This window comes from Pristiophorus japonicus, chromosome 1 (genome assembly GCF_044704955.1).
Source record: "Pristiophorus japonicus isolate sPriJap1 chromosome 1, sPriJap1.hap1, whole genome shotgun sequence".
In the NCBI taxonomy this organism is placed as follows: Eukaryota; Metazoa; Chordata; class Chondrichthyes; family Pristiophoridae; genus Pristiophorus; species Pristiophorus japonicus.
The window spans coordinates 166975853-166991751 of record NC_091977.1 but is presented as its reverse complement, the minus strand read 5'-3'; the positions used below and the strand labels follow the sequence as shown (position 1 = coordinate 166991751).

General features: G+C 44.1%; 1 protein-coding gene across 3 annotated transcripts in view; it reads left to right on the top strand.

Moving 5' to 3' along the window:
• Window positions 1-15899, top strand: part of lnpep (leucyl/cystinyl aminopeptidase) — a 149214-nt gene that overhangs the window by 39105 nt on the left and 94210 nt on the right. For all 3 annotated transcript variants that reach the window (XM_070884469.1, XM_070884462.1, XM_070884477.1), the window contains exons 2-3: window positions 5100-5943; window positions 7720-7858. In XM_070884469.1, coding sequence (XP_070740570.1) covers window positions 5123-5943; window positions 7720-7858 — 960 coding nt within the window. In that variant the 5' untranslated portion in view covers window positions 5100-5122. The remainder of the gene's footprint in view (window positions 1-5099; window positions 5944-7719; window positions 7859-15899) is intronic.

The window sequence follows — 15899 nt, the reverse complement described above, 5'->3', positions numbered from 1 at the left end:
CAGTTGTGTGAGAGAACTTTAATTCTCAGTGGAGAAATCGGAGCTGCAATACAAGATGCATCTTGGCTCAAGAACCAAGAATTTCTTACAGGATGAAGTGGAAGCACGAGTTACTGTTATTGAGGCCAGATGGCACGAGCTGGACACCAACAGAGGTCACACAAAAGTTTCACCAAAAGAAATGAAGAAATGCTGGAACCAACTTGCAGAAGATTACTGTGCAATGGTGACCACCCCGAGCTCTGGAGGCCAGTGCAAAAAGAAGTGGCAGGACCTTGGTCAAGTAGTTAGTGTAAGTAATATTTTCATTTATTTAATGAAATTGTAATTGTAAATGTGACCATCTGTATATGTCCCACCCAGCAGAAAGACACCTAAAAAGTTGTGTTTTAATCTTTGCAGGGGAAGGTGACACACAATCAATGGGAAAGAACTCAAACTGGAGGAGGCCCGGCAAATCTGCAACCACTGGCACCCTTGGAAGACAGGGTCGCTGCTTTGATGGGTGCAGCCTTTCTTTGCTGCTGTTATTGTTACTGTAGTAACTGTTCTCAAATTACAAGTTTTTTGTAAGTTATGTAAATTTACAAGTTTCAAAGTTTGTAAGTGATCTTATCTGAAAACTTTAAAGTTTGGTACAAGAATATTTTTATCAAAGTTAAATTAAGTACATACAAGTGCTAAACTTTTGAATAAAATATATTTTAAATTATAACTGAATCATTTCCATTATTTGTTTCTTTAACACAACACAACATTACGGAATAGGTCCAAACAGTAAAAACGGTCCATTTGGAGTAGTTGTCGCTGAACCTTCAGGCAGCAAAAAGTTCATGGATGAGCTGCTGGTACAAGGCTCGAGCAATTGTTAAAGGGGAACGACGGCCTGCCTTCCTCCTCCGTTGTGCTCCGGGTTCAGGTAGTTGCATGTCTTCTTCGTCCTCCTTCTCCTCATCTGCATCTTCCTCATCATCATCAGCCACTCTCCCCTCAGGTGGGTCTTCTACTACCAACTGCTGCTGCCTCATGGCCAAGTTATGCAGCATGCAGCACACAACAATGAACTGTCTGACAATCTCGGGAGTATTGCAAGTAGCCTCCGGAATGGTCCAGGTATCGGAAACACTGTTTCAAGACGCCAATGGTCCTCTCTATTAAGCTGCGCGTTGCAATGTGTGACATGTTGTATTCCTGCTCAGCTTCCGTCCAGGTTACGTGTAGGGGCGTCATGAGCCGGGTGGCGAGGCCACACTCTTTGTCTCCCAGTAGCCAGCTCTGCCCTTCTGGCTGCTGCTGAAACATGGCATCATGCGTGCTCCCAGGGTATCTTGCATCAACTGACATGATACGATGCATGTCGTCACACACGAGCTGCACATTCACAAAGTGGAAGCCTTTTCTGTTCCTGAATCTCTGAATTCTCCAAAGGTACTCGCAAGGCGATTTGGGTACAATCGATGCAGCTCTGTACCTTGGGGAAGCCAGCAATTCTGACGAAGCCCACAGCCCTGTCACGCATTGCCTGGGCAGTCATGGGGAATTTTATGTAGTCATTCCTCTGGGCATATAGTGCAGCAGTCATCTGCCGAATGTGTTGCATGTTGAGAAATGGCGCGCACATCCCCAATTGTGGCCTAGAATGATCCAGATGCATGGAATGAAAGTGCAGCTGCAACCTTCACTTCAATTGACCAAGCAGTGCCCCCGACGCTTCAAGGTTGCAGATCTGCTTTTACTAACTCGCAGATCTCAGTTACAACTTCTTTGCAGAAACGCAGCCTTCTGACAGTCTGCATCACTCAGGTGCAAGTATGAATGCTTGTCTCAATATACCCGACATGGGTAAGGCCTCCTGCCCATTATCCTACGTGCTCTGATTCAACATCATCGCATGAGGAACCACAATCATCTCCGCAGCACCATCATGCAGAAGGCTTGCACAAGGTACGGCATTGTCAGTATTGCCCCCATGCTTAAATTGTACCTTTGCAAGAAACTCAAAACAGCAGGGCAAGCTTCTTTGTTGTCTCCCTCCCCAAGGTCGATGTCCTAGTATGGACCACATCCTGGAATGTGCATGTGCAATAGCTTTGCTTAGAACGGGAAGCTAGGCATTCAAATGAGGACATTTGGGGCAATGAAGTCTAATGCAATTGTTTAATTTTAAATTTTTTTCAAAGTACCACCCCACCACCGATCGAACGTCTCCTCACTGGGCTCAAGGGTACGCCGGCAGAATCGCTCCCTTGCCCGGACACCGGAACTCAGCAAACAACCCCCCCCTCCGCCCCCATGCTTCTTTTGATGCTACTGTATAATGTAAGAGTTCTCATCCCTCCAGGTCTGCTTCCACACACCCCCACGCCCCCGGCTTATTTTGAAGCCGAGCCCGTGTTCGGGCGAGGGAGCGATTTTGCCGGCCGATGCTCCAATCCTCGAGTCCGGTTTGTAGATGTTCAGTGGTGGAGTGGCACTTTGGGGGAAAAAAATACAAAATTAAAGGATTGTATTAAACTTCCACTTTCTGCGTTTTAAGTTTGAAATAATTTAGCTTGATGGTGCATATTTAATGTGTTCTTGACTCCCTCCAAACCTTTGCCTAAAAACAATGGTGTCTTTCTGCGCCAATTTTTTTTTAATGTGCGCTGGTTTTTCCTAAGTGCCTAGAAGGTTTTTTGGGAGTGGTCAGATACGCCGCCCTGGGAAAAATGTAAGTTGGCCAAACTTGCATAAATGTGGAAAAACTGGTGCAGACATCAGGTTATGACGCAAAAAAAGTTAACCTAAAAAAATCGTAACTAACGTGAGTTACACTGGCGCACAATCTCTGGGGAAACTTGGATATTTTAATTTAGGCCAAAAAAAATGGTGTGCATCAAAAAAACGGTGCAGCACACTGGGGAAAATTGAGCCCATTGTTACAAATTTAAAATGTGGTTTAGTTCTGTTATTTTATTGCGTTTGGTGCTTGGGGTACTTTCCTGTTTTTTTTTCTGTCTTGTATCAACTATTGGAAAAGCTATTGGGTAGTGAATGGTGCCTACCACATATTGAAAGGAGAATAGTTAAACATGTTGGGTTGGATTGTCGGTTTTCGGCGCAAACGGTAGTTTTACGCTAAAATTACCGTTTTTAGGCCTAACTTTTTCATCCTTTACGTATGCACCATCGGTAAAGTAGGCATTGCACGACGCTTCGCGGCGCAAACCGCGAGTTTTGGCAACTTTAGTCCAAAGCTGGTTGTGCTGCGAGAGAGGCCTTGTGAGGGGGGAAAACAAACACACACAAAATTGCAAAAAACATTCACAAAACGCTTACCTACTAAATCGCTGAAAAATAATTTTAAAAGTATGATGGTAACGTACTTGAAAGCACCACAGCAAAGAGGTACCCGAGGATCCCATCGACTGGGTTTTCACCGCGGAGGGTCAAATTGCGGCGAAAACAAATATCTTGAAAATCCAGCCCGATGTTGAGTCTAAATATCTGTTGTCAGCCTCGGACTCTTTTCTGACAGAGAGTTTATTATCCATGGCAGCTGGAGAGGGATTCGGGAGGGTAATGATAGTAGAATTGGCATTATTGGACTATATATCAGCGGCTGCTGATTGGAACTTAAAATAAGTTTGAAGTTTTGTTTTACATTTTTTTTAATGCACTAACTCTGTTATGTTTGCAGACAGAAACCTTTAATAAAGGTCAACTGATAGGTCCCTCGCTTCCTCTTATAATCTATTTCTGGCCATTTTAGAAGTTTTTAGTAAATTGTACCGGTTGTTTTTTTACACAATCCTGCATTATTTAACTTTAATTTATCCACTGATGTCAGAACGTTGGTATGTTGATGGTTTTTGCTAAAACTGCAGGTATCTGAATTTGTTTCGACTTGTCCAAAAGATTCTGCACTAACTTGTTGACTATTTAGAAAATGTGGTTGCTCATTACTAAGAAGTACTGTACCTGCTATGATTAGACTTTAACAGGAAAAGGCAGGTCAGGGGAACAAGACTCCAGTACTGTATTGCCTAAATTGATCAGTCTGTATTCTTATCTGTGGTGTCACCTAGAGAATGTCCACTTGACATCATAATGATTATATTTATACAGCACATTGAATCTGACCAGGACCATTGTGTACAGATTTGTGTGGAATATCAGCACGCTTATTGTGTAAAAGATATATCTTGCGTTCTAACTTTTACACTACTTATCACGGTATTATGCCAAATTTTCATCAGAAAGATCCAGGTTTTGTCCTTGATCGATGCTGGGTTAGCACTGAATGGGGTTAAACCTAGAACCTTCTTGGTTTCAGCAGTGGTGGCACTACAGTGTTCAAGTAAGGAGGCAAGGAATGAGCCAGAAATGTTGCTCTGATCACCATCCAGTAACACCTGCTAAAGTGTTTCACTATTCACATTTAGCAAGCAGGATTTGTGAATAATGACTACAAGTACTTGGGCCTGATACTTGAGTATTAATACTATGGAACCTTATCCTCCATCTTTAAGCTGAGGGGAGAGAATTGTGAAGGTGGTATTTATTGCCATTTAGTACAATTGCTTCCTTCTGTGGAACTTCACTAGCAAGGTTCAGTGCTATAGTTCAAACATTGTGGATCTGAGAGCCCTGGAATTGCACAAGTCACCAGAATTTATAATAGTTTTCAAACCTGTCAAATCTTGTGCTCTATAGACTTAGAAAAAAAATCACATTGAATTAACACTTATTATTTAATCTGAAATATTATTACTTTTTGTACTGACTCGGATGGTCTCCTAATGCACCTTGCTTCCCCTCCCACCCCCATCCAATTTACTCCCTCCTCTCCTTGCTGTTTAGGGAGTCCCAATACAATTTCATGTCTGAAAAATGAATTTGTTGTTATGGGTGATTGTTCGAAAGAATTGACCTCTAATATGCAGGGTATTAATTGTATGAGCTATGTTCAATATCCAATATTGTATTTTGTAGTTTGATGGAAATACAATTGACTTTCACCAGTGGAACATCTGGCCTTGAACCTGCTGGAGGTAATTAGTGTCGTACCAGAGTGGGTAAAATATGCTGAATATAGTTGAAACCATTTTGTCTTTCAGAACGTGCCCAGTTGCCCAGAAACATGATTGAAAACAGCATGTTTGAAGAAGAGCCTGATGTCGTCGATTTGGCCAAGGAACCACGCCTTCATCCTTTGGAACCCGATGAAGTTGAATATGAGCCACATAGTTCACGGTTGCTGGTGCGTGGCTTGGGAGAACATGACCTGGAGGATGATGAAGAAGACTATGAATCATCTGCAAGGTTGCTAGGCATGTCATTCATGAACAGGAGTTCCAATCACCGCAATAACATGTCAGAGGCTTATAACCGGGAAGCATCAGGGGGACCTTGTTCAGTACCTTCTGCTCGGACTGTACTTGTTGGAGCATTTGTTGTGGTGATTATACTTTCTATAGCTATGGTAGTCTACTTTCTGCCAAAATGTACCTTCACAAAAGAAGGCTGCCATAAAAAGAACACAACTCTAACATTCGTATATCCCTTGGCAACCAATGGTCAGGTATTTCCTTGGCCAAAGATAAGATTGTCTAATGCTGTTGTACCAATACATTATGATCTTGCTTTGCATCCCAATCTCACCACCATGAATTTCACAGGCTTTGTGCAGATAAGCCTCCAAGTCAATGAGGATACCAACAACATCACTCTCCACAGCGTGGGTCTCAGAATCACCAAGGCAACCATTACTCCTGAAGCAACCAGTCAGCCAAAGGATGTCCAGGTTTTGGAGTATCCACCACATCAGCAAATTGCAGTTAAGCTTAATCCAGTACTGTCAAGAGGCGAAAAATATATTCTGAATCTGGAATATTCAGCAAACCTGTCTGATAATTTTTCTGGATTTTACAAAAGCAGTTATCAAGATAAAAACAAAAAAAGGTAAACCAACTCGTCTGTCTGTCTGTTTTTCTTAAAGATGTAATTATTATTTCCTGATGGGTTACATTTTGTATATTGTCTTTAAAGAAATTTTGAAGGAATTAAGTCTCTTCACTTGTTTGATTTTAGTCTAGTGCACTGTTGTCTTACAGTGCAGCTGTTTGTACCCCATTATTGATGCCTCTGTTACTTTCCTCAAAGTATGCCATTCAGTATTAGCAATGTGCCTAGTGACTGCAAAAACTGGCAATTCACAGTGAATTCAGTAAATCTGGTCATTTGTGGGCGAGCGCTAGAGCTTCCTTCAGAAAAGGAAACTGGCCATCCCTACTCAGTCTAGCCTACACATGATTCTAGTCCACATTACACAGTTGAATCTTAGTGCCCTCTGAAGTGTTCTAGCAAGTGTGGCCTAGTCAGCATTTTCCAACAATTATTTTTCTAAAAGGAAGGGTGAAAATATGACCACCACCTCCTTTACCCATTCCTTCCATTCTGTGACTGATTCACAAGCTCAGCATAGCATTTTTTCCCCATTGTGGTTTGGCCACAGCATGAGTAGAAGTTAAAGAAACCTAAAGTTTAGATTTGTGTTTAAGAAGCGCTGCGCTGTGCTTGCTTAAACATTTTTTTTTAAATTCATCTCGACCTTCAGATTTCTTCATCTGGTCTTGTTCACTGACACAAGATTGCAAACTAGTTACAGGAGGGAGAGAAAAGTTTGAGTGAGGTGGTGATCATGTTTGGTGTACAGTGTTTAGTTGTCAGACTTGTGTACCTGCTTAACAGCAAGTGGAATTGGAATTCTTTTGGGATTGAATCTTGTGTATGAGCTGAGTCTCGGACAAATCTGAATTCAGGTTGGTCATTTAGTTTCCCAAAAGGATGTTAAACAATAAAGAAATCTGACCTAGCATGGGCTTTCTCAACTGGTTTAATATTGTGAACCTGAATTCAAACAAAATGCAAATGTCCTCTGTGCTGCAAATGCAATAGGTTTGGTTAGCTTTCATTTAGTTTTCAGCACCTTGCCCTCCAATCTGGCTGTCTTTTCAACTGAGCGGGTGGCTAACAGACAATTTAAACTGTGTCTTTGCCCTATGTGTGGTGCAGCGCATGTGCATATCAACGCACACTTTCCAGAAGGTATCTCTGATTAACAGTTAGAAGAGGCAGTTATAGCATTTCTACTATTTAGTTGGGGTCAGCTAATTCAGCAAAGGATCAGTCCTGGGTCCTTGCAAATGTTTCTATTTGTGGCATAAAGTGAATGTTGCCCCTTTTGAAGTTTCACTGGGGAGGGGATGGAAGGAGAGAAAGAGGGTGGTCATGATGTTTAGTGTATACGTATTTGAAAAGAATGTGTTTCTGCTGTCACTACATGGAACCCATAACAGTTCTTTGCCTGGCAGCTAGGTATTTTCTTTTCATTACTGAATTTGTCATTTTCTGCTATCTAATGATCATCTGACTTATTTTGCAAAAAGGTCATCAACTGAGTAAATTGAGAGACTTGGATTTATATAGCGCTTGTTACAACCACTGGACGTCTCAAAGCGTTTTATAGTCAATAAGTACTTTTGGAGTGTAGTCACTGTTGTAATGAAGGCTTCAGTGACTGAGGCAGGCTGCAATGTTATGGGAATTAACAGTTTATTGGAGCTTTGCATGATGAATCGCTGCAATCTTAAATTGCATTTTCGTGGGGTAAAGAACTGTACTCGATCTGTTCAGAAAAAGTATTTTTTTTTAAGCTGTTTTTCTCTCCTTTGACAGAATATTGGCAGCCACTCAGTTTGAGCCATTTGCTGCACGAAATGCTTTCCCATGCTTTGATGAACCAGCATTTAAGGCCACATTTAGCATCAAGATAACCAGGGATGCTGACCACATCTCATTATCCAACATGCAGAAGGTACCTTTCAAGGAAAAGTTTTATTCTTTTAATTATTTTCCCTCAAAAAATAATGTGCCAGATTTTGCTTGAGTGTGCCCCATTAGTTAGACTAACAATTGCACTTTTAGGTTTTACATTTTTTTGCCCACAGTTGCTGAAGTGCAAGCTGATAACGGCATGGTGAGAGCAACAGGGCATCTCTGACCTTGGTGAACAACGGGACAAAGTATATCACCTTAACCAATGAAATTAATGGATTGAGAAACAAACAGAGGAAGGACTGAGGAGGGTGATTTTGAGTGGTTGCATTCATGGTCAAATCAAGTATAGAAAGAAAAATAAAGGGAGGGAAATAAAGATTGGATTGAGAGGGATGCTGGAACTGCATCTAGTGTCCTTTTGGTTAGGAAGAAGAAAAAGTGGTTAGGAAGAAGAAAAAGCATCAAGATTTCTAAACTGATCAACTATCAAATGATCTCTGTTGTAAAGTGCATGTTTAGATGTCACATGAAGCTGAGATGTTGGGTTTTGCTGTGATGTTCACTCCCCCAGCTATGTCAAGTAATCTTAACACTCATTTGCACCCACTGATGAAAAGTGGCTACTTAAGCAAAATACTGGCAGGCTCCTCACACCCACACAACAGTACCATATCGTGATTGATACCTTAAGAATAAGAGGGGAGACTAAATTTTAACCCCTCACTTGTATTTAATTCATGCATGTCTCCTAGTGATTGTGGCATTGACTCCGATTACTCAGTCCAGTGGTAGTAATCGTGTACATTCCTGTAATGAAAAAGGGCAGTTTAGGACTGTGCTAAAACATTTACATTAGCAAGAGTCTGATAAGTGTTTCATGAGCAAATTGATCAGATTAAAGCATTCGGCATCTACAACTTGCATCGGCTTGGCTATTGGCCTGTTGTTTCTAGGCTTTTTTGTTTTTGTTTTCCAGCATTTGCAGTACTTTGTTTTTTATTAGCTAGATCAATGCAAGTTCACTTAAAAGATGAGAACTGAAGCAACTATATATAATGTATGTGTGAACTGCAGTGCTCATTTTAATTGATGCTGTTATACTGCACTTAACAAAACAATCTCCTTTTGACACAAATGTGAGGGGCGAGGGAAATGTGGCATTTAAATTAATAATGGCTCTGCAATGAATGCATTCCCTAGAGCATAAAACTGGGAGCAACAAGTAATTAGTACAGAAGTGTCTAAATCAGCAAAAATGAGCAGGAGTGACACGCTATCGCCATGCAGTTTGTCTTGTATCCACGATAGCTGGTACAGGTTGAATCCCTTATCCGGAACCCTTGGGACCTGGCCTGTTCTGGATAAGGGATTTTTCTGGACGAGTGGTGGTCACGTTAAATTGGGTGGTACCGGGACTGGCTGGATTGAGGCTGGCAGTGCGGCAGAGAGATCATGGGGTGGGGGGAGGGAAGCAGTGGAGAGGGGAGTGGGGGGGGGGGGGGAAGAAACGGTGGATGGCGGGGTCAGGCTAGTGATTGCGGGAGTCGCCAGCGAGGAAAGACTTCAATTTATTCAGAGTTCTGCGCATGCGCCAACCGGTGTCCGGGAATTGTTCTGGACGAGTGGTGGTTCCGGATAAGGAAATTCTGGATAAGGGAGGTTCAACATGTACCACGCTTGTTTGAACCGCTGTGTTCATACAAGTCAAAAAATTAAAATATTCTTCCACTAAGCATTCCATTTCAAATACCTAAATCAGGCAACAAATTCACTTGATAACATTCTTGTCATAAAGATTGGTATGAGATGCTGGCAAAAATTATAAAACCTGCATCATTATTACAAGTGTTCAAAAATTCTATGAAGAACTAGAAATGTTAAGTCGGAATAGCTGATTATGCAAAGACCAAAGCTGTCGTGGTCCCTCATGTTAATGATAAGGCTATTTTCCAAACTGTTAACATTACAAAGCATTTCATACGCGGGAAAGTGCAGGGATATTTTATTTTTACCTACATGCACAAGTAGTGTCTGTTTTTGCTTTTATCCTTTGGTTGTCCCCTCCAGTCTCTCCACACCATGGACCCAAGTTTCGGGCCGCGCCTAGAACGGCGCAGCCCCGACCTGGACGCCTGTTTTTCACGCCACAAAGTGCGCCTAAAAAAAACTTAGATTCTCCGGCTCCCTGCAGGTTCTCTGGAGCTGGGCGCAGCGCAGCATGAGCTGTGGGGGGCGGAGCCAGGTCCCTGCGTTGAAAACCATGCCGGGACCTCTACACATGCGTGCTACAGGAGGCGCGCAAGTGCAGTAGCTCCAGGCGCCCAAAACTCTGTGGGAGGGGCCCGAAGCATGCAGCCCCTAGCCCTGACCGAATGGCCTCACTGGGGCTGCATGCATAAGGCTCCTCCCACGCCCAGCTCCTGCTTCCTCCCAAGCGGGACCTGACCCGACTTGACTCCTGCTGACCCCGGACCGGACCCCACCCTCCCGACCTCCGCTCCCGACCCCGGACAGACGCCACCTACCTGTATATCCGGTGCTGGGGGTGGGCCCAGCCTGAAGTCTTGGTCCCGGCCCGTTCAGCCTCCCTCTCCTTTCTTTCTCTTCCTCCCCCGCCCAGCTCCCTTCTCTCCCTCCCCCGCCCAGCTCCCTTCCCCTTGCTGTCAGAAACACACGGGGGAGGCCATCCCAGCACGCTGTTGGAGGACTCCCGGTGCTGCAGTCGGTAAGTAGAAAATGTTTTGTTGTTTTTAAAAAAAAAATAAAATAAAAATTTTTTTGTTGATTGGTTTATTGATGTATTTATCATTTATTATTGATGATGGCTCTTTATTTGTAAAACTGAAATGTTTAATGTTTGTAAACTTCCCTTTAAACCACCCCCCCCTGTTCCCGACGCCTGATTTGTAACCTACGCCTGATTTTCTTAGTGTAGACAAGGTTTTTCTGAGCGTACAAAAATCTACACTTACTCCATTCTAAGTTAGTTTGGAGTATGTTTTCACTGCCTAAACTTTCAAAACGGGTGTAAGTGGCCGGACACGCCCCCTTTTGGGGAAAAAAAAATCTGTTCCAAACTGAAACGGTTCTAACTCACTAGAACTGGAGCAAACTAAATGCTGAGAATTGCAATTTCTAAGATGCTCCAAAAAAACAGGAGCAACTCAGGCCGGTACTTGGCTCCCCATATATTTTTACTGGAGTCCTCCTCCCAGGCCTACGCCAAAGGTGCTCTGTAGCTGGCCACGAGCTAGAGTATAAAAGCAGCTCAGGGTGACTGGACCTTTTTGCTTTTCCCTTTCCCTCAATGTAGGGGAAGTGCCTGTCTCCACTCTGTACCTTCCCATGATGGTATCACATGATAAAATGCAGCTTCCACTTCGTTATTCACTGAATAAAGCAACAGCTACTTGGTGTTACCATCTCCTCCTCCCCTCCCCGCACCCCACATCTAATAAGCTAAGAATAAACACAAGAAGCAAAAGCAGGAAATACACATCTGCAAAAAGAAAAGCAATCCAAAACACTAACTTGCCTTTTCCCTTTACAGATGATGTGTATTTCCAGCATTTTCTGTTTTTTATTTCTGATTTCTAGCATTTGCAGTTTTTCTACCTCTTTATTTGTAACCAGCAGAACTGTTTTTAGCATTGAATTATGACTGAGGAAAGTGGGCAGAGGAAGTGGTACTTCTGTGCTGAAATATCTTTTGAACTTGAGGTTATGATGAAGCAGGATTGTCCGAGGCCCAGAAGTAGGTAGTCTGTCTGCCTTTTTCACTCCAAGTGGAGATGCCGCATAAGATGGGGACGGCTGTAAGAAGAGAAAATTGGAAGTATTTTTATATTTTGATAGTTGAAGGCAAGAAGAGGCCATTAATAATGGTCTTTACCAAGAGCACAATCTTTGGCAGCTGGAGTCAAATGGGGTCAGGTGCTTGGCATATTATCTTTCATGCATGCCAGGAACAATCTATATTGGGCATGGTTGCCTACAAAGTGGTGGAATGCAGGTTTATTGATGCAATTTGGAAACAGTTAATTTGCTAATTCTTGACTGCCACTGGGAGAAACACAGATTTGATTCTCAGTATTTACAGAGAAAATGAGATCAGGAGGAGAAATTCTCCAAGGATTCTTACTCTTTCTACCCCACCCCCATCATCAAGACCAATAAACCCCCTTCCTCTTCCCCCATTCCAGTGAGCAGAGTACCTAAACACATAGGGCTAGACTTTCCATTATTATTGCTACAACCCAAAAATGGGCGATATTTCCGATGTTTTATTTTTCAGTATTGCTGGAATATCGGCTATTTTAAAAACAGCTGGTTTCACCTTTTTTAATTTGGACGATAGCCATAGCAATGTGAAATGGACGATAGCGATATATTCAGTCGTGCAAGGCCGGCGCCCATAGCAACGGCCGTTCTGTGCAAGTGCGGTTTTTTTTCAGTCAATTAACTTTTCCCGTGATTCGGGAGATCGGGGTCATCAGGGAGGGGGGGAGAGAGAGAAGGAAGGTTGTGTCGAGGTAATGGAGATGGAACGTGAGTTGGGAGAGAGTGTTGCGGAGGTTGCAGGGAGAAGGAGGGCGAAAGCCTTTTCTGATGAAGCCAACAAAGCTCTGATCCACGAGGTGGAGACTCGGTGGGGCCAATTAACCCAGGGTAGGTGTGGGAAACCCCCCCTCCCCCCCCCCCCCCCCCCCCACTCTGGATATACCAGCGAATATGGGCGGACCTCGCCAGAGTGGTAACTTCGGCAATCCACGGCGTGAGAGCCAAACCAGTGCCGCAAGTGCTGGAACAGTCTGGTGACATCTGCAAGAGTAAGTATTAAATTATTACATTTATCATTGTAATAATGCACTGACTCATTAATTAGAATGTAAATCTACCGGATTGTAATTAAGTTAGGTAATCTTGGGTAGCATCCCTATTAAGATTTGGATTGGGGTCGGAACCTGCGCCCCCAGGACTCTAACCCAGAGAGGATAGGGCCCAGGAACCATTCTGTACAAATGTGCATTCATAATCTTGCTGAGATGCCTTAAACTAAATCAACACTATTATTGTTTAAACACTTTGATCGAAAATTGGGGCCAAAGGAATGACTGGAAACAGACAGACTGCAAACATTCGGCATTTCTACCACTTTAGTTCAGAAGGAGAATTATTAAATTATATCACTGCTTGTGTGCTGTGAGCAACTCTAATTTGGGCACAATCTCCTTTTTTGGTTAGGTTGGTGGATGGGAGCATGACTGAGCGCTGAGGGGGCCGCTCAACTTTGCCCAGACTGAGTGTCTCTCCTGCTGCTGTCAGTCACACAGTGACCCAGCATGGACTGGGGGCGAGCTGCCTTGGCTCATTGTCTGCCCTGGGACACTTGGGACATTAGCTCCAGCCACACGGAGGTGTCTGAGCACAGCCCAGGGACACGGTGCACCCTCCCCTCATGGTCCTGCCATTGCCGAGCTCACCAGTGGTCCTGATTCTTCTCTCTTTTTCCATGCCCCCCTCAGGGACCTCCATCGATTGCAGTAACTTGCCTCCCTCCCCTCAGGCGGTAGATGGGGCCTTTCCTGGGGATTTTACGCGAGGGGTTGGTGTCACACATTAGATCCTAACCACAATCTTGGTAAATTTCTTCTCTGAATGTAGACGTTATAACCATGCATCAATTGCATACAAACCGTATTAGCATATAACATTAACGATGACTAGCATGTGCGATGACTAATTGTGGATTACAATATCTATGTTTCCCTAATGGTACCTAGGCAATTAGCTTATGCCATGCTCTTGTCACGTTTGCAGAAAAAGATATCTAAGAATAGGGCAGAGCAAAGGCAGACTGGAGGAGGGCCTGCAGATCTTTTGCAGTTGACCGAACTGGAGGAGCGTTCTGCCACCCGTGGTGGTACAGATCTCGTTGTTGCGCCACATGAGTAATGTGTAAACTAGTGGTAATGTAAAGTAATTTAATGCCATTTGATTATAATACATGAATGATGTAATGTTATGCATGCAGCTTCTGTACTCTCATGTTAATTATTTGAAATGTCTCGTTCACACTTATTGCAGTAGTGTTGCTCCTCGTACATATGCCTGCACAGCACAAGCATTCTCATGTCTCTCCTTCTCAGTTATGTTGTCCAGCTCTCCAGGTGCAACGGGAGGCCCCTGGAGCATCACCTCAGTTGCTGCAGGTCGTGCTGACCACGGGTGAAGAAGAAGCTGCAACTGAGCAGCATGATGAGCCTCAAGGGTCATCTGCAGTACCTGCAGCCACGTCCTCCTCAACGGATGTAGTAACGGGGCCAAATGCCTTACAGCAGGGCACTCCAAGTCGTCCAGTGCCCACGCTGACCCCGCGGAGGTTGGGTCGGCGAGGTCGGCACATGCAGCGATGGGCAGATGTGAACATGTCGTCTCTGTCGAGGGCAAGCGTCAACATTGGTCGAGAGCTCCTCCAAGCACTTGGTGGGTTGACCGGCAACATTGCCACACTGTCTGCTAGAATCTCTGAGGACATGGGGCAGGTGGTTGTGGCAATGCGGCGAACCGCCAACTCTGTCGATGCCGTGCGGCAGGCGATGGTTTCGGGATACGGCACTGCACCCTAAGGTGCCGTACCATCAACAACGTTGACGGATGCGAATCAGGAGGAAGCAGTTGCTTCTGACTTACAAGACATTTCTTCGGAAACATCTTCTCCTCGGCCTCCTGAATTGAATCGATCAATGTCACCCCCCCCCCCCCCAGCAGCAGCCCTCGAGATGCTCTACTGCAAGATGACTTGGCCCCGTTACTAGGGATTTAAGTGGGGGGTGGGGGGGGTAAAGGTAGAGGAGGGAAGCGTGGCTGCAGATGGGGAGGGCGGGGCCTAATCTATTTTAATTAAAATTGTTGCCTGTTGTTAAAAATTTGTTGAATGTTGGGGGTAGTGGGAGGGTGTTTTTGTAGTGTTATCATTATTTAAAATTTATTGTTGGGTGAAAAATGTTGTTGACTGTTGGGGTGAGGCGGAGATGAGTGTTATAGTTTGTTTATACATTTTTTTACATCAATTGTTAACTTATTAAAATTTTTTAATTGAACTTTCCAATTGTGCAGTGCCTTCTAATAACGCACGGTTAAACATCAATACAAGGGTTGCAAACAATGAACAGGCCAGGCAAGGATGAAACGTACTGTAACTGTCACCAACATAACTTCAAGCAAAGCGTTCATTTATGAGCTGCTGATGCAACAGTCTTGCAGCTGCGTAACTACCACGGGGCTTTTCCAGTGGTGGTGGGGGTATGAGTTCATCTCCAGGCTGATTGTCCTCCCTGAGATCCCCCTCCCTCCCTCCTCGTCTTCTGCTTCCCCTCCTGAGATGGACCAGCAGCCCCATCTGGCAATTGTTGTCCTCTCCTGATAGCTAGGTTATGCAACATGCAGCACACCACAATGAACTCGGTAACTTGTTCAGGGTGGTATTGTAGGTTGCCATCTGAGCGGTCCAGGCATCTGAAGCGCCAATTGTCTTTTTGACAATATTGTGTGTGGCTATATGGCTTTTGTTATAGCGTTTCTCAGCTTCTGTCTGGCTTACATGGGGGTCATGAGCCAGCTGGCAAGGCCATATCCTTTATCCCCCAGCATCCAACCGTGACCATGTGGCTGACTCTTAAACAGGTCAGAGACAGTGCTCTCACGCAAGATGTGCGCATCATGGATGCTCCCTGGAAAATTTGCATTTACTGCCATGATTATTCGCTTGTGGGTGACAATGAGCTGCACCTTCAGGGAGTGGAATCTCTTTCAGTTCCGAAACACCTTGGTATCCTGAAAAGGTGTTCGTAGGGCAATGTGCATCCACTTCAAGCAGCCTTTTATTAAACTTCCTCCGATTTACAAAATGCCGTCCATACTGACGGGTTAAGGTCAAGTGATTGCAGCTTTTCTTGAGCGTCTTTTTAGACGAGCAATCATTTGGGCACAATATGGGCAAAATGCTGAAAGTAGCGCTCGGTGATAATCTGGGTGCTAGTTTCCATTATAAACCGTATTCTGGGCCTTGCACGAGT